Below are 18,163 nucleotides of genomic sequence, written 5' to 3'. Positions count from 1 at the left end.
GAATATTGTTTTAAAAATCTACAATGTAATGGGATGCCTGGGTGGCTCAATCGGTTAAGCGACTGCCTTTGGCTCAGGTCAGGATCCCAGGGTCCTGGGATTGAGTCCTGCATCAGGTTCCTTGCCCTGCAGGGAGCCTGCTTCTCCCTCTGCCTGCAGCTCCCCCTGCCTGTGCTCTCTCTCTTTCTCTCCCTCTCTCTGACAAATAAATAAAAAAAATCTTACAAAAAAAAATCTACAGCCAGACAGCCAGACTCCTGAAGACAGTGTTTAGGTTCTCACTTCAGCCCTGCCCCTGTCACTTCTGTGGGTCCCCATGTCCTCACTGTGAAGGGGCAGCCTTGGACCAAATAACTGTGTAAAGTGCCTTCAAGCTCTAAAATTTTATGATCAGTGGTCAAACAGTGAACAACAAACTAACCAATCAACCAAGCAAGCTAAACTACATTTCCTGTGGTCAATTTCTCGGAGCCTAGAGATCAGCTTATTAGACATCAGGAAGAGTCAAATTGCTCAAGTGCAACACACAAAAAACAAATTATCAGTAAGAAATAGCACTTTTCTACCACTAACTAAACACGACCTAAAAACAAAATATAAATAGGGTTTAAAATTTCACTGTGTGTACTTAGCATATGGACTTCCTATTCCCAAGAATGCGGGACATTTCTGCAAAATTACCAACCGTAATTATATATTTTCTCTCATAACGATGTTATACTAACAAAAACCATAAAATTCTGTTTCTAAAACATGAAAATGCTTAAACAACGTAATTATCTGTACTTGTATTTTTTTCTCTTTTATTGGAATCATAGGCATTTTGTTAGAATTTCCAGGCTCAACACTTAAGTTTGAAGAAGAAAATGAACTGCTGTAAGTGAACTTCCTGGCACTTCAGTCTTAGTTTGATATTTAGCTAAGTCACCCTCAAATAAGTAGAATATCATGAGGTATTTGAATATCTTTCATTCTAGGGATCCAAGAAGACAATTCCCATGTAATATCTATTCAAAACAAGACCTACTCATATGTTAACTAGACCTGCTGCGGTGATCATTTTGCAATATATACAAATATCAAATCATTATGTTGTATACCTGAACCTAATGTAACTTTTTTTTGTCAATTATACTGCAGTAAACAAAAGGCTTACTTTTGCAAAATGCCAGATAGTCTGGGAAAATGTGGCCTTTCCACTGCTGAGCCCCTAAGGCCAGTAAGGCCTCCTATTTCCGGTCAAAGCAGAGGACCTGGGAGGATAGATTTCTGCTGAATTTAGATTCATTTGCATAGCATTCCACAAGCTCCCAATTCTCTCGCTTCATTGCTGCCCCTGCAGACAAACAGGTAGACTATTTTTAATTTAAGGCCTTCACTGATTTCCTTAGGGGAAACAGGGGATGTAAGAACATGATTACTAAGCTTCGGGTCTAAGTGGCTGATCTGTAGCTCCAGACTGTTCAGCTGAGTCAGTGATGCAGAACCTTCTCTCCCCAGCCCCCTTTCCTCCTTAATTAGCAGCGCTAAAGGGTAAAGGCCTTCAACAATAGAGGTCAAATAGCCCCCACGGGAGGTACTCCATCAAAATTTGCATTTCTGAGAGCTTCTAGGGGGACTGACTCAAATTCATCTCTCTCTTCTGGAGGTTGGCAGTAATTGTGGAACTCCAGGAAAAAACGTTAAAATGCTGGTGGAAAATTAGGAAAGCTTTCAAGACATAAAATTCAGGGCTATGAAATCTAAAGATTGCCCTCCAATCTATTCATCTTCTTAGATGCTACCATGCAAATTTGTTTAAAGTCCCTCCAAAATGACAGTTTTGGTTAAGTTCCAGAAATATCAGGCATTCTTTTAACCCAGACGAAACAGCTACGACTCCAGTTTGCAAGATGAAAGTTCAAGGATTAAACTCGCCACTTGCTTCAGTACTTCAATTATTGGATCTGTCGACACTTTTGGTAAGAAAAACTCAGCAACTGATGCATAAAATTACTGAGTTAAATGCGGGTACTGGATTCCAAGAGGAACCACGAGACAAACCGTGCGGTATCTCGTGCTTCCACAGTAGGTTTATCGACCCCCTAGGAAGCCCTGGCTTAGGCTTTCTGAATGCTGGGCATACCATAAATCGATAAAGAGTGTAGGTGATTTAAATAGTTCGTCAGTTGTGTTATCAGCTTTACCTTAAAAGTCTGCCGAGCGGCGGATGATTTAATCAGTCCATACTCTTTTTCCAAGCCAGCAGCCATGGCAAAAATCCTTTTCACTTGGCGCGATTACAAGGAAAATCCTGAAATACTTTTAAAAATACACATGCCAAAGAACCGGAGTTAAGTTACTAGGGTGGGGCTGTGTAAAGCTTCGGTAACTCCCTAAAGGAAGTTGGGACCTGGGGTCTCGGCACCGGAGGAACACCAAAAAAACAAAAGTTCGAGGCAGGCGGAGGGTCGCGAGCACACTTTTATATTTGATTGGCGGAACGACTCAGACTTTTCTTTATGGCGTCACCGGGTACCTGCCTGTAGAAAGGCCCTGTCTGCGTGACGTCACGCATCACCGACCAATGAAAAGCCCCGGTCTGCGGGCCCCGAGGAGGGTTGTGGGCCCTTTTTTGTGAATGAAGCTCCACGGAACAGCCCTCCTGGGGTCCCCGGGAGCCGCGGCCCGCTGTGCTCTGGCGCTTCGGCAGCAACGTCCGCGGCTGCGGTGGGCGCGCGCGGTGACCCCGGGCAGCCCCAGCCGCCGGCGGCAGCACCGTCGCCTCGGCCGCGCCAGCGGGCTGCGGGCACCTGGGGGCGGGCTGGGGGGCGCCGGCGGCGGCAGGAGGCGCTGTAGCCAGGGCTGCGGCGCGGGTCCCGCGGCGGCCGCAGGAGGGAGCGGGGCAGGCGCGGTGGGCCCGGCCCCTCCTCCGGCTCCTGCGCGGCCGCCTCCCGCCCGGCTCGACCGGCGCCTGCCGTCCCCGCAGCGCCGCTCCGCGCCCGCCGCCCTGAGCGCCCGCGCGCGGGGCTGGCGGGGCCCTCGGCGGGCGAGCGGGCGCGCGGGGCCATGGTCGTGGCCCCCTGACGGGCCGCGGCCGCCTCCATGAAGCGGAAGAGCGAGCGGCGGCCGAGCTGGGCCGCCGCGCCCCCCTGCTCGCGGCGCTGCTCGGCGTCCTCGCAGGGAGTGAAGAAGAGCCGCAGCTCCACGTCGCAGGAACGGCACCACCTGGACCAGCAGGACGACCTGTACCTGGACATCACCGGTGAGCCGGCGAGCGAGCGCGCGGCGGGGCGCCCCAGACACGCGGCACCGCGCGCGGGGGTCCTAGCCCACCCTCCCAGGCAGTGGAGGCGCCTCCCGGGGCCCGACTGACACGCCTCCACCCCCACTCCCCTAAAAGCCCCACCGGCCACACCCCCCTCGGCGGCCCGGCTCCTTGGGCGCGTCCCCCTACCCCGACTTTCCATCTGCGTGTGTGGCGAGCTGTAACTTTATCCGTTTTGCACTCTCCTACCCCAGCAAGATGGGCCGAGGGTCACCTTTCTAAATTGCTGGCGTCAGCCCGGCGCCTCGGGCTTTTTCTGAGTTCGGGTTGATCGCGCCTCCCGGGGCTGCAAGCTCGGTTGGCCCTCACAGGAGTCTGAACCTCCGGATCACCCCAGAGGCTTCCCGGAGCGCGCGGAACGCGCCGGCACGGGCGCAGCTGCCCTGTGCGTGGGGCGTCCGCCCAACCTCGGCTGCTGGGAGGAAATGGAGTCCCGCCTGGTGCGGCGATCCCACGTCCTCGCGCGGTCCGCGCCGCCCTCGCCCCCTCCCCGGCGCGCACGCGGGCACAGCCGCACCGCCCGGGGCTGGCTGCTCTCCCTGCTTCCTCAAGGCGTGTGTCACACCGATGGTTCTGGGCCGCCCTGCGCGCCGGTCGCCCGAGTTGTCACTTTGCAGAATTCTCAGCCAGCCGGAGCAGGTAGAGAAGCAGCCCTCTGAGAGCTGTCTTATTATTAGTGATGGTTCTACAGTTCTCGGAGACTAATAAATCCAATTTGGCAGCTGTGGGGTTTGCCAGGATTGACACTAAGACGTGTGAGGGCAGTAAGTGTGATGATGTATGTGGAAACGCTTTGTAAACAGCATAGCTGTCTACAATTTGGAGGGAATTTGCAGTCTTGTTTTTTGTGGCGCGGGATGTGTAAGCCTTGGCGTGTGGGATTTTTATGAACTGTTTCCCGCCCTCAGCCTTTGCTAAACCAGGTGAGCCGGAGTGGTCAGATTAATTTAGAAAGTGTGCAGGCAAACACAAATTTAGTAGAAATTATTTCCTAGGTGGATGGACAGTTGGAAACGTAAGGCCCATTTTAACAAAGCTGCGAGTGGAGGGGAAGGTGTCTCGGCGCGGGGTAGCTGGCCCTGGGAACGGTGGAGCGAGGAACGGGTGGCCTTAAGTGCCCGGCTCGGGCTGCCACCTGCGCGGGTCCACTGTAGCGTGGCGCTGGTGCAGATGGAAGCCCGCTTTCTGAGGCTGAGACCAGGTCTCCACCGGGCTGTGCACCCCCGGGGAGATAGCCTCGCCGAGGAGGGCTCGGGGTGGGGGACGACACCACGCATTCCTTATGCCTTTGTTATTTATACCTCTTCAGAGGAACTTTGCTTCATAGCTTTCAATTTTAGGGCAAGTAACGGACTCTTCCTTCCAAAGGTGCACAGGAGTTTATAGTGAAAAGTTGGTCACAGCCACCCGGTGTCCTTCCCCAGAGGCAACTAAGTCCCGAGTTTCCTATGATCCTTCCAGAAAGAGACTGTGTGTGTATACACCTGTGTGTTCTCTGTCATACTCAAGCATGGTAGCATACATGTTGTTTTGCACGTTTTTTCTTCGCAGTGTTCTCTCTTAGCAGAACGGTTAGTACATGCGAAACTGCTTCATTTGGTTTTAATTACTGCGTAGGCCAAAGTGGATAGGGTTTTTAGAAAATAAAACTATAAAGTACATGTGGATTTAAATATATGTTTTTTTAAGATTTCATTTTTTTTTTTTTAACTAATCTCTGTACTCAACGTGGAGCTGGAACTCACAACCCCGAGATCAAGAACCGCATGCTCTACCGACTGAGCCACGCAGGAGTTCCCTAAATACATTTATGTTTTATAATTTGTTTAGACAGCTACCTATTGATGAACATTTAGGTTGTCTCCGTCAAAAAGGAAGTTTTGTGAAGTCCAGTCATTGGGCTAGATCTTCTTCCTCCTTCACGGCGGGTTTTCCTGAACACAACAATGATTTAACATCAGAAAATATTGTTAAGCCGAATATTGAGGAAAGAGTTGGTGCATTATATAAAATCAAAATGCTGTTATTTAGATTACAAGCCCAGATATGGAAGGGTCCAGCCTCAGTGTAAGGGGGATGTAAGGGAATCAACTTTGCCTGGAATTTTTCCAGTATCCCTTAGTGACAGTCTTGGCTTCTTAGAAAAATGATTCTGAATCAGTCTGTTTTCAGGGTGAAAAATAAGACAAATTAAAATAACTTTGGGGCGATGGGGTAAAAAAATAACTTTGGATGCAGGGTGCAGATTATTTTTTATTAGGCTTGGAGGGAATGCTTGAAACCTCATCCTCAATAAGTGGCAACCTGGTCCCATCCTCCCCAACTTGTTTTTCCCTCAGTTTGTTTCGTTAATATTTTTCAAGTTGCTCATTACCAAGGGAGATATATAAATATAGTCTCCCCAGTAATATTTTCTTTCCTTTTTCTGTGCATACTTAAGTTTCTATAAATTGTGCCATATCAGCAAGAAGAGTCGTCTTTTAATGGCTGTATGGTACTGCATTGTATGGCTGAATTGTGATTTATATAACAGCAATAAATAAATGGTTATGTGGGGGAGTTTTCAGTCCCTGCAAATGGCAGCAGTAGCATCAGTGTTTATATCTATCTACATGTATGATTGTATCTGTAAAGTAGAAGCGAAGAGGCCAGGCCAAAACATAAATGGGTTTATCCATTCATTGGTGGACTTTTTTGGTGATTATGAATAATGCTGCTATGAACATTGATGTACAAGTTTTGCATGGAGATGTTTTCAGTTGCTTTGCATATATACACCTAGGAGTGGAATTGCAGGGTTGCACAGTAACACCAAGTTTAACCTGCCAGACTTTTCCGAAGCTGCTGTACCACCAGCATTTCCCACCAGCAATTTATTCCACATCCTCACCAATGCTTGTTACAGGATTGTGAAGATTCTTTACCAGTGGGGTTGGTTTGTAAAAATTAACGCACATTATCACTTCTGCCCACTCTGCCCTTAAATACATTAATTATTATTTTTTTACTTTAGTCCCTTGTTGTTTTTATTGCTAACTATTTTATCTGTTAAGTCAGATTCCATTCCCATAGATTAAAGGATATTTCATCGTGGTGTATTCATTTTTTTTTAAGATTTATTTATTTATTTTAGAGAGAGAATAAGGGAGAGAGAGTTCCAGTGCCTGTGGTGGGGGGGGGCAGGGAGAGGGAGAAAGAATCTCAAGCCTACTCCCCAGTGAGCACAGAGCCCACTGGGGCTCCATCCCAGGACCCTGAGATCACGACCTGAACTGCAGTCAAGAGTTCATCTTTTAACTGACTGAGCCACCCATGTGCCCTGGTGTGTATATTTGATATAGGATGTTAATGCCTGTTTTTGTTCCCGGTAGTCCTTTGTTATGTGGTCACTATTTTTTTAGTGTCTAGCCAGCCACCTGCCTACACTTTCCATTTACTAGGAGCTGACCGATGTTTTATTCCCATGTGGACCCCATCCACCCCTTATTGGCCATTCACTCAGTCCTTGCCATGCGCAGTGACGTAGATTTTTACATAAGCTGTATTCCAGGTGCAGTTCCAGTGTATTATGTTAAAAAAAGATCATAAAAACTGCAAACCGTGTACGTTAAGGTAAGAGAGATACTAAGTAAAGATAGAATGAATTGTTATCTGTCGGGGAAGCTGGGGAAGAAGGGAAGAGAAGAGGGTTTTTGGTTGGCTTTGGAATTAGATCTCTCTCAAGATGGAAGAGGTACCAAAGGAAAATGTTGGACACAGGTTTTTGATTTTCCTATGAACCTTCTTGCAGTCAGAAGTCTGAATCTTTTTTTTTTTTTTTTAAGATTTTATTTATTTATTCGACAGAGAGAGACAGCCAGCGAGAGAGGGAACACAAGCAGGGGGAGAGTGGGAGAGGAAGAAGCAGGCTCATAGCGGAGGAGGCTGATGTGGGGCTCGATCCCATAACGCTGGGATCACGCCCTGAGCCAAAGGCAGATGCTTAACCGCTGTGCCACCCAGGCGCCCCAGAAGTCTGAATCTTTTTATCTCTATATTCCTGTCCCTTAAATAGGGCCATAAATGACAGTGTACATTCTCTTTTCTCCTTTATTAATATGGGAAAACATTTTAAAGATATGGAATTACTGTATTATCCCTATGCTTGATAATTTATAGGATTTAATAGTTGGTACAGGGGCGCCTAGGTGGCGCAAGTGTTGGGCGTCTGCGGGGCGTGGTTCGGGCGATCTGGGATCGAGCCCCACGTCAGGCTCTTCCGCTGGAAGCCTGCTGCTTCCTCTCCCACTCCCCCTGCTTGTGTTCTTTCTCTCGCTGGCTGTCTCTCTTTGTCAAATAAATAAATAAAATCTTTAAAAAATAATAATAATTGGTACAGAACTTAAATTTATCTTACTTTTTTATTTTTTAAACTTCTGACTAGTAAAAGTAGTTGGTAATAACTATTGGGTAAAAAAAAGATTTTTGGTGGTTTGTCTTAAATTTTTTTTTCGGTGTCTGCCATGTTAGTCTATCTCTTTAAGACTGTCTATATTATAACAGTAAATAATTTTATTGGAGAAGCTCTAGTTGAGATAGGATTGTCATTTAAAAGCACCAATTAATGGTATATCAGATACTCATCAAATTAAACAGATACAGCAATGCCTCTACTCCCCTTCTTTTCTTTTTAGGATTTAAAAAATTCACACTAGACATTATTAGGGAAAATTTATTCATTAATTCAAGAAGTATTTATTGAATGCTTACTATGTAAAGTAGTCCTGCATATTCATTGTTTGCTGTGATAGAAGTGTATTTTTCTTTATAAAAAAGGAATACAGTTACCTGGGGCACTGATTCAAGGAGGAAATAAATTCATTTTTCTTCAAGACTTTCATATAGTAGATTATTGATTTTTAATAATCGAAGGTCATCAAACTATGTAGTGTTTGTTTTCCTTCTTGCTTATGACTTATTTCTAATTTATATCTTGATTTATGTGCTTAATTCTTCAACATCTTTACTTCCGATGGTGTCATGTTAGTTATCTGTTTTAGGTCTAACTCCTTAGGCACTGGGGCACCACACACAAAAACTTAACATAGTTGTGTTGTTACTGTTTGAGTAGACAGTGGTTGGGCACAGAGATGGAGGGAGACTGGAATAACTGGAGGACAGAGATGGTACTAATGCTAGGACTTGCCAGTCAGTGCGAACTGTAACTTTCCCGTGCCTTTGCATGGGAATGAATTTCCCCGGTTCCTGTGGGGGAGAGCTGGAATGAAACCACATTGTGATTTTTAGAATGGAAGGATGGCATTGGGTGTGCACCAGTGACATTTCTTGGAAGTTTCTGAGGTAGTCTCTGGGGATCTCTGAATTGACAGGACAGGTGTTTTGTTATTTGAAAGAATTTTAAGAGATCATCTTGAAATACCACAACCATCCACTTTTCTCTCAAAAGCTAAGACAAGAGATAAGTAATTTTGGCTAAATTGATGCACTTTCTTTTTTGGGAAAGCCATACTACCTGGCTTGTATTTTTTCCAACAGATAAAGCTATTTCAGCAGAGTTGTATGTAAATGACTTGCTGTCCATGTACTGTTTGTTTAGTTCTGTGTTTACATAGACTAGTAGGTGATGTTCCCATAGATGCTCCATAAGTTGTATCTGTAAAGTTGAATTTAGATAATTACGTAGTGAATTTGGAAATAGGAGCAAACTACATACACAATTCAGGTCCTCCTGCACTCATGCTGTTTTCCAAATTGGCTGTCATCACAACCCAGATTTTCTAGATATTTCATTCATTTAACCAAATTGTAATGAATACCTACTCTGCCAGGCTTTTTTTTTTTTTTTCCCTCAAGTGCTAAAAATAGGTCACTGCTGGAGATAATCCCTGGTCTCATGGAATTTGTTTTCTGTGTTAATTGAGAAAATGAAACTTGGGAGGTCTGGGGATAAACTAGCTAAAACTTGGAGGGTCTGAGGAATGACTAGCTTAGAGAGAGCCATATCGTGGTTGAAAGCTTTGGGGATGAAAAACTTTGTTCATGGGGTATTTGAAGAGTGAATTCTAGTGGTTAGTGTTAGGCATGAGGGCACCAGGGACAGCTAGTGTCTGCCTTCAAGGGGACTGAACACAGCTGGATTATTAATAACCTTTTGGAGCCTCTTTTCTCTCATCTGTTTGACAGTAAAGCGTACACAGCGTTGTTGGAAGAACTGAAGCAGAGGCACGTGAAGTGCCCGGCTTGGTGCCTCCTTGACAGCCAGGGCTCCATAAACGGTGTCTAGTATTACGGGTGTGCCGGCGATGGCCCAGGGATACCAAGGGCGGACTGAGGCAGTCACCATGGTTGGAGAGGTTTCCAGCTCAGAAGCAAACATTTCCCCCATACGTGTACATGCACAAAAGGTTCAGTGAATCAGCATAGTGAAAATGCAGGTGTGTTCCCTTCTGTCCAAGAGTGATCTTCAGGGCAGAAGCGCTCCAGATGAGGCGGGTTCAGTATTTGTCAAAGCGCGGAAGAGATTTCGCACTGCGTTGACAATCTTTTCTGCCCTGGGAAAAATGATACCGTTTCTCTTTAAAGATTCCTTGTAAGAGGAAGAATAAACCAGAGCCGTTTCTTTCTTTTTGAGGCTATGATGTATTTTTATTACACTGAAGAGTTTGTATATTGCCTTACATTAAATTGCAGCTAAGCTTGTTGGAGGGGGGTCTCTGTAAAGATGGAAAGGCCTCATGGGAGAGCCTCAGGTAGAAGGTTATGGAAAACAAAACAAATGTATTAAATTCTTTACTGATAGAATATAAACTCTGCACAGAGTGATTAAAGCATGACTGTGCCCTAGAACATCGTTTTAAAAGAGTATTTCACAGATCGAAAAGATTTGATACCGGTGGTGCATAGTATAGGCAGTAGGACATTTTTTTGTTGTTATTTTGACTAAAACAAAATTGCCTTTCAGTGGGCCTTTCCATGCTTAATTTATGGCATGGAGACCCAATGTATTTGGAAAGGGTGGGATTTAGACATAAATAAGAAATTACATGTTTAAATCTTTTCCTTTAATTACGCTGAGAACAAAATAATTTTAGTAGCCAGTATTCTATTTTCCTTTCCGTACTAGTTACAGAATATTTTTATTCTTAGTCCTTTAAGGTCCTTCACATTAAAATTACTTTTACATAATTATCTGCAATTTGAATGAAAAGCATGGATAGGCTGGTTTCAAACATTTCAAAGCCGTTCCTCATTTAGGACAGGCACCTTTATGAGTGAGGTAAGTAGGTACAGGGGTTTTGGGCAAAAAAGTGGTCAGATTGATAGAGACACAGAAACTGGTTCCGTAGGAGCTAACCAATCTTCACAGATCGTTTCTTTACATTATTTGGATTTTAGCTTCTGAGGTTAGTCACTTAATTTCTAGAAGTGCTGACTACCATATTAGACAGGGATTACCTTAGAAAACATTTTCTAAAATAAAATTGATTTTAATTTCCTAAATACAAGGGTATTTAACTGGAATGTGTGCGTCTCATCTGGATTCTCTAGTTTATATGAAAGTTTTACGCCCTTCTCTCTCTTTCTCTTTTTTCTATAGCTTTTCATGGATACTGCTCCAACAAAGGTATTCAGATCATTGACTCTACTTTGCGGTGCTTTCTGATGATTTTAAAACTGTAGATTTAATCTGTTAGTTGTCATTCTTGGTTCCGTCCCTTCCTGTTTGCTTGTCTTAAATTTAGTCTTGGGTAGCAGATTCAGTTTTCTATAACTGTAGAGTATCCTTTGTATGTTTATGACTTAAGTTGAAATTTGTCTTTATATGCAAAGTTTTGTTGGTTTCTGTGTATAGGTAACACAGTAGTTTCTGTGATATTTTACTGGGTTAATTATTAATGCTATGTTTTCGATAGTGGATATTTTTGGTAATACTAAACTTTTCCTATTATAATTGAGTCTTACTTTTGTAGACTCTTGCTGAAAGGATGCTTAGAATGAGTTGTTATAACTAAACAGCTGTTCTTGATTTGTTTTTTCTTTTGTGAGGTCACTTAGTTCTTTCTAGGCATTTCTTTGCTTAATGGACAGGCTTATATCTTATTTATTGTTTTTGGCAAGAGGGAAATCTCATGAAATGCCAATTTAAACTTTGGGAATGGGTAAGCTCTTTCATATTCTATTAAAAAATTAAAAGTATTCTGATTCCATTTCATTTTCAAGTACCTCAAATAAGGCCAGTTATTAAAAGAACAAATCCAAATAGCTCTATATGTATAATAATTCTAATTAAAAAAATTCTGCCTTTATTCTCTTGGTCTTTTATTCAGCTCCTTTAATTCTTAGTATTATTTACCTTCTAGAGGAGCAGGTCTCTTAGAGGGCTTTATTCACTAGCCAGTTCGAAGATTTGGTCCCATTGCCTTGAAGTCTGAAAAGCTGAGGAAGCTGGGCTGGGTAAATTCATTCTAATTGTGTAATATCACATATTGACTTCATTTCTCAGGTAGTTCACTTTTATACTATTAAAATTTGGTTGCCAGTGTACTTTTCACAAAAGAAAAACGTCTTGTTCCCAATGTCGATGGTATTTGTTGTTCCTTCAAGTTCTAATTTGAAAGTAAAATTACTTTCTTGGCACTGCAGTTTATGACATTGATCTTTTTATACCCAATCCATAATGCTGTAACATCATTACAGATTCTGAATTCTGCAAAGCCCTCCATTTTAGGACCATCTCAGCTGAATCATTCTCTGCATTTTGCTCATTTATACTCATTTGTAGTTGTATGAATTGTGCTCTGGAATTAGCGTATCCATTTAACACATATTTATTGAGCGACTGCCTTGAACAAGGGATTGAGCCAGGTGTTATTGAGGAAGGGAGGAGATGTGAAGATTTATAGCAACATCCCTGAAAGAACGAGAAGGCATAGACTATTAAGTCATCATCTCAGTGAAGACAGGTAATGAAGGAATCAGTCATTATGTAGTTTTGCTCTCTTCATTTACACAATGTCAGTTTGAGAGAATTTTGTGTTGGAAATGTCACTCCCTAATTCCTACACAAAGTGAATTATTTTTTCCAACGTGTGGTGAAAACGATCTGTCTTAAGGTGTCTTTCTCGTGGGAGTGTGGGGGGTGTGGGCGTAGGTGTGTGTGTGTTTTAAACCTTAAAAGAAACAAGGGGAAAAAGCTTAATTGTGGTATATAACTAATCGTATCCGTATGTGAATGCACTATATATACGAATACTATAAATATTTATAAATGCGTATGGTTAATGATATACTGAAAACCCTATTTCTTCTAAAACACAACCGAAGTAAAAGGTCTCCATTCCAATTCTGTATCTCTAATTTGAATCTTGGGAGCATCCCAGACTATATAATTTAAAATGAGATACCTTGTTTATTTTAAAAAATACATTACTTATTGGTAGGAAGTAATTACAGAGCACCTTTTAAGCTGAGTATTGCTTCTTGAATTGAAGGCACCAAAGATGAAGATTGCCAGATATTTTAAGAGGTAGATTTGGTTTGTGTGACTTGAACTGAGAACTGAAAAGCATTCTGATTTTCACATTCTTTTATAGGTGCTGAGGAAGAATTGCTTTGACATGAGTGTATAACAAAATTAACGTTATGGTCTTACATTTTTAGGAGCTGTTCCCAGTCTGCTCTTGGAATTTTTTTTTATTGTAATACCATCATTAGGTAGCTTGTTGGAAGCACCTTACACATGAAACTGAATCATCTTAACGTGCATTTAGTTCCTTTTGACAATAAACTGTCAAATAAAAGCTTAGGATTGAGCTAGCAAACACAATCGAGGTTGGGATTTTAACTTCACTATTAATACACTCTAATTTTAAACTGTTGTGACTGAAAGGGCTTGAAGCACAAATTCACTCAGGATATGTGTGAGTGCATTTTATGGTCTCATCCTTGCAGTGGCTGCTGCTAGGGCTGCAACAGAGATTTCACACTTGACCCAGATTTCTGGGAAGTGATAGGAGCCCATAGAACGGGGTGATGCATCTTTTAAAACTGTCGCATGGAGGGGCTTATCAGTGAATGTAACAGACATCCAAAGATGGATGTCTCTGAATGAATGAGAAAAGAGGCTTGAGCGCTGATTTAAAAGATTTTCTTCTAACACCACCCCCCCACCCCCCCCAACCCAAACCAGCAGGAACTGTTCTTGATCACGGTAACACCAGTCTGCTTTCTTCCTCCTCCTGCGGACAGCACCATTGTCCCTACTGTGGTGGCAGTTGTCAGGGGTTGATGACTGCTGGGACTGGGGATAGACTCCACTCCAACGTGGGGGAAATATCCTCTTCTACCCCCTCGACCTGTCTCACGGTGCTCTCACATTCTGCGAGTGACAAGCATCAAGATGTGGTAGTTAACCTAAATTAAATAACAGCTCTGCTCCAAAGTACATTAATGTAATTTCTCTTACTCAGGAGAGCAGGAAAAGGAACATAACCTTAAAGAAAGCGTCCTTTATCTATTAGAACCTATTCAGATTATTTTGATCAAATAAATTTTTAGGGGTTAAATGTGTGGAAGACAACCATTTATTTCTAGGCACAACGGCAAAGGAATTTTTTTCTTTTTCTTTTTAAATTTTTCTTTTCTTTTCTACATGAAATACAGTTGACCCACAATGTTACATTTGTTTCATGTGCAGGACATAGTGATTCAACAATTCTCTACTTAACGCTATCCTCATCACAAGTGTAGCTGCCATCTGTCATCATTCAAGGCTATTACAGTACCATTGACTATATTCCCTATGCTGTACCTTTCATCCCTGTGACTTATTTATTCTGTTACTGGAAAACTGTATCTCCCATTCCTCTTCACACATTTTGCCCATTCCCCTACCCACCTCCCCTCGGGCAACCATCAGTTTGTTCTCTGTATTTACAGGTCTAATTCTGTGTTTATTCATTTGCTTTGTTTTTTAGATTCCACTTATGAGTGAAATCATATAGTATTTGTCTTTCTCAGTCTGAATTATTTCACTTAGCATAATACCTTCTGGGTCCATCCATGTTGTACCAAATAGCAGGGATCTTATTTCTTTTTTATGGCTGTGTAATATTCCTCTGTATGGCTATATCTTTACACACACCACATCTTCCTTATTTCTTTGTCTATGGATGATGGATACTTAGATTGCTTCCATATCTTTGCTATTGTAAATAATGCTGCAATAAACATAGGGGTGCGTATATCTTTTCAAATTAGTATTTTCATTTTCTTTTCTTTTCTTTTTTTTTTTTTTTAAAGATTTTATTTATTTATGTGACAGAGAGACAGCCAGCGAGAGAGGGAACACAGCAGGGGGAGTGGGAGAGGAAGAAGCAGGCTCACAGCAGAGGAGCCCGATGTGGGACTCGATCCCAGAACGCCGGGATCACGCCCTGAGCCGAAGGCAGACGCTTTAACGACTGCACTACCCAGGCGCCCAGTATTTTCATTTTCTTTGGGTAAATACCCAGTGGTAGAATTGCTGGATCATTAGTTCTATTTTTAATTTTTTGATAAACCTCCATACTGTTTTCCACAGTGGCTGTATCAATTTACATTCCCACCAGCAGTGCACGGGGAGGAGTCTTTTTTTGTAATGTGATACTTTTGGGAATTTCCAAAATAACAATGTGGGATTTTTTTGAAGGCTAGGCAATAAACATTTTTCCCCCCAAATCAAAGCTTTGGATTAATGGCTTTATTTTAAAATGGTCAGAAAACAAATGTTATTCTAATTATAGAGATTTATGAATAGGATTGCTAAGTTTTGTTGGTTATGCCACAAAAGCAATTTTTAAGTAATGTCAATTTTTGGGTACCTGTTACACACCCCATTTAACATAACCCTTATGAGTGGGAAAGATTGCTCATTATTAGGCACGTTACTTCTGAGCTAACTGGAGTTTGATCCCATAGGGGAAATCTGACAGCAGTGTAGAACATACGAGGGTTGAGGGGACTGGAATATTTTTTAACCAATAACTTAGAGTGGGGGGTGAGTGGTAATTTTCAAGTGCTGTGAGGATGGGCCCTGTAGTCTAGAGAAAGCCGTGCAGGTGATGTTGGTGCAATTGGAAAGTGCTGGTGGGGGAAGGGTCTAAGTGGAGCTCTTCAGTGTGCCTCCAGAGTCAGTTAGGCTGTTAAATTTTGTGTGTGTGCTCCTAGTGCTTTTATTGTAAGTTCTCAGCGAGTGCTCAATTGTTATCCTGAGTTGAGTGCATTACTGTCATTCTGTTGTGTCCTGGTAGAGTATGAGGTATATTTGATAGCAAATGTTGAGAAAATGTATGCATGGGACAGGGTGGGTTTGTTAGAAAGAAGCAGTGGGAGAGCTGGATGTTTAAAATGTAAGCTTAGAGACCCTTGGAGGGAATTGTGTAAGGAAACTAGGTAAAGGGCAGCGTGCAGTTAAGGATGATTGCAAGTTCTGTGATTTTACGAAAGGCTTTATAAACTCTGTAGCTTGAATGTTTGACTAACAGCTGTGTGATTAGCACCTAGAAGAATTATGGCCAGAGACAGTCCTGACTTCAGTGAATGTGAAGTAGCTGGAGGAGCTGAGCCGTTGCCAGTGTAGAATGCCAGGACCGGATCTCCATGGAGACTCTGCGGTTTCTGTGCAGTTCCGTTTCCAGAAACTCCTCATCCCCAGCTAAATGAAGTTTGTGCAAGAATGTGAAGTCAACTACCTTATGTCATTTGTCTTTTTTTTTTTTTTTTAAGTTTTCATTTATTTATTTAAGTAATCTCAACACCTAACCTGGGGCTTGAACTCATGACCCCGAGATCAAGACTTACATGCTCTTCCCGCTGAGCCAGCCAAGCACCCCGTCCGTCCGTTCGTTCGTTCTTTCTCTCTATCTCTCTCTTTCTTTCTTTTTAAATGATTTTTTTAAGACTTTGTGTATTTGAGAGAGAGAGAGTGAGAGAGAGAGAGAAAGAGAGAAGGAGCAGAGGAGGGGCAAAGGGAGAAGCAGACTCCCTGCTGAGCAAGGAGCCCGACAAGGACCTTGATCCTGGGACCCCAGGATGGTGACCTGAGCTGAAGGCAGTTGCTTAACCGAGTCACCCTGGCGCCCCTGTCATTTATTTCTAATAAGGCCAGATAACAAGTGTTAGGTACTCTTGGGAATGTTTCAAAATGAATCAGTATACTAATTTAATTGCTCAAGAGTTGATAACTTGTGTAAACATTACACTGATATAAATTTAAAAATCACAGTTTACCATATATGGTGTAAGTAAGTGCTGTTTTCCTACCTTTTGAGATGCTTTCCCCATTTTTTTGATTAATTAATGTATGTATGCATGTATGTAAGTAATGTATATATAAGGTTTATTGTGTTCTTTTCTTCTTTTTTTCTGGAGAGAGGGCAAGCACACGAGCAGGGAGGGGCAGAGGGAGAGAGAGAATCTTAAGCCGGCTCCACACCATCCAGCGCGGGGCTCAGTCTCACGACCCTGAGATCATGACCTGAGCTGAAATCAAGTTGCTTAATCAACTGAGCCACCTGGGTGCCTGCTTTTCCCATATTATTAAAGCCTTGCAGAGTCCCTTTTCTTTTTTCTTTGGAAACAATAATTCAGTCTGTTATTCTTAGTGGAGGAGAAAAAATAAGTCATACTGCTAATGTTGTAAGAGGTGGAATTTAACAATGCTGAAGCTTTCACATGGGATCAATATTCAGTAATAAAAGCCTTGACTTTGGAAGCATTAGAAGTAATTTTTCTTCATTTTCTTGAATATCAGTGGGCAGCTCATAGAACTTATTTGCAAAAGTAGTGCTGGTGATCTTTCCATGCTATTGAGGTGCATTTATGATTCTGGATTCATGACGCATTCATCATTGATCCATGCGAGCCCCTTTAGTAGACTTTCTGTATTTTTGAAATATGACCCACTAAATGACACGTAGTATATCCCTTCACTTAGAGTTGCTTGTATTTTTTTAAAAGCTTTTCATTTTATCTGTTTTTTAAATAGATAATGCATATACATAGGTCCAAATTTAAAAGATAAAAAAGAGGGGCACCTGGCTGGCTCAGTCAGTGGAGCATGTGACCCTTAATCTCAGGGTCATGAGTTCAAGCCCCACATCGGGTATAGAGATTACTTAAAGATAAAATCCTTAAAAAATAAGTAAATAAAAGATACAAAAGAGTAAATGGCACAGAATAAGGTTTCCACTTTCTCTTGTCACCTAGCTACTTATCTTCCCTTTTCAGAATAAATTGACATATCTTTTTCTATGTCTTACTGGAGATTTTCTGTGTATTTACAAACATATATATAAGTCTGTACAGATGTATGTGTGTTTGTATCTTCTCATGCAGAATACAGCACTTTATTCTCACGGTTCTGTTCCTTGCTTTTTTCACTGCTGTTAGGTTGCACAGTGACCATGGAATGAAACAAAGGGAGCTGAGGGATCCTAATGGAGGATGCTTTCAGGCTGCTATAGTTTGAGATGTGATGGTAATAATCTTGGATGGTCAATGTCTGCCTGATGCTAAGGCCCATGCTAAGACTTGTATCTCTCCTCTATCCCCAAATAAAGTTTCTAAAATACAGGTGCTCATTATTTTTATTTTTAATTTTTTTAGAGATTTGTTTATTTGAGAGAGAGAACACGAGCCAGAGCGTGCCCTGGGCGGGGGAGAGGGGAAGAGGGAGAGAGAGAATCCCAGGCAGGTAGCCCACTGAACATGGAGCCCTGTGCAGGGTCCTAGGACCCTGAGACCATGACTTGAGGGGAAATCAAGAGTAGGAAGCTTAACCGACTGAGCCACCCAGGCACGCCCCAGCTGCTCATT

The 18,163-nt window shown here is 42.5% G+C and overlaps 1 protein-coding gene and 1 long non-coding RNA gene across 4 annotated transcripts in view; one reads left to right on the top strand and one right to left on the bottom strand.

Moving 5' to 3' along the window:
• Positions 1 to 2,731, bottom strand: part of LOC123781428 (uncharacterized) — a 31,196-nt gene extending 28,465 nt beyond the window's left edge. Inside the window, exon 1 of the long non-coding RNA XR_015722966.1 lies at positions 2,187 to 2,731. This is a non-coding gene — a long non-coding RNA (uncharacterized LOC123781428). The remainder of the gene's footprint in view (positions 1 to 2,186) is intronic.
• A 284-nt stretch (positions 2,732 to 3,015) lies between these two features.
• Positions 3,016 to 18,163, top strand: part of CDC14B (cell division cycle 14B) — a 96,745-nt gene continuing 81,597 nt past the window's right edge. Inside the window, exon 1 of one of the 3 annotated variants that reach the window (XM_087858933.1) lies at positions 3,016 to 3,244. In XM_087858933.1, the coding sequence (XP_087715059.1) occupies positions 3,085 to 3,244 (160 nt within the window). In that variant the 5' untranslated portion in view covers positions 3,016 to 3,084. The remainder of the gene's footprint in view (positions 3,245 to 18,163) is intronic. The other 2 variants (XM_045780952.2, XM_045780951.2) reach the window with 2 other exon arrangements.

The sequence above is a fragment of the Ursus americanus genome, chromosome 34 (assembly GCF_024610735.1).
Source record: "Ursus americanus isolate L20-20 chromosome 34, mUrsAme1.1.p, whole genome shotgun sequence".
Taxonomy (NCBI): Eukaryota; Metazoa; Chordata; class Mammalia; order Carnivora; family Ursidae; genus Ursus; species Ursus americanus.
Note: the sequence above shows the minus strand (reverse complement) of the source record. Positions and strands in the feature narration are given on the sequence as shown.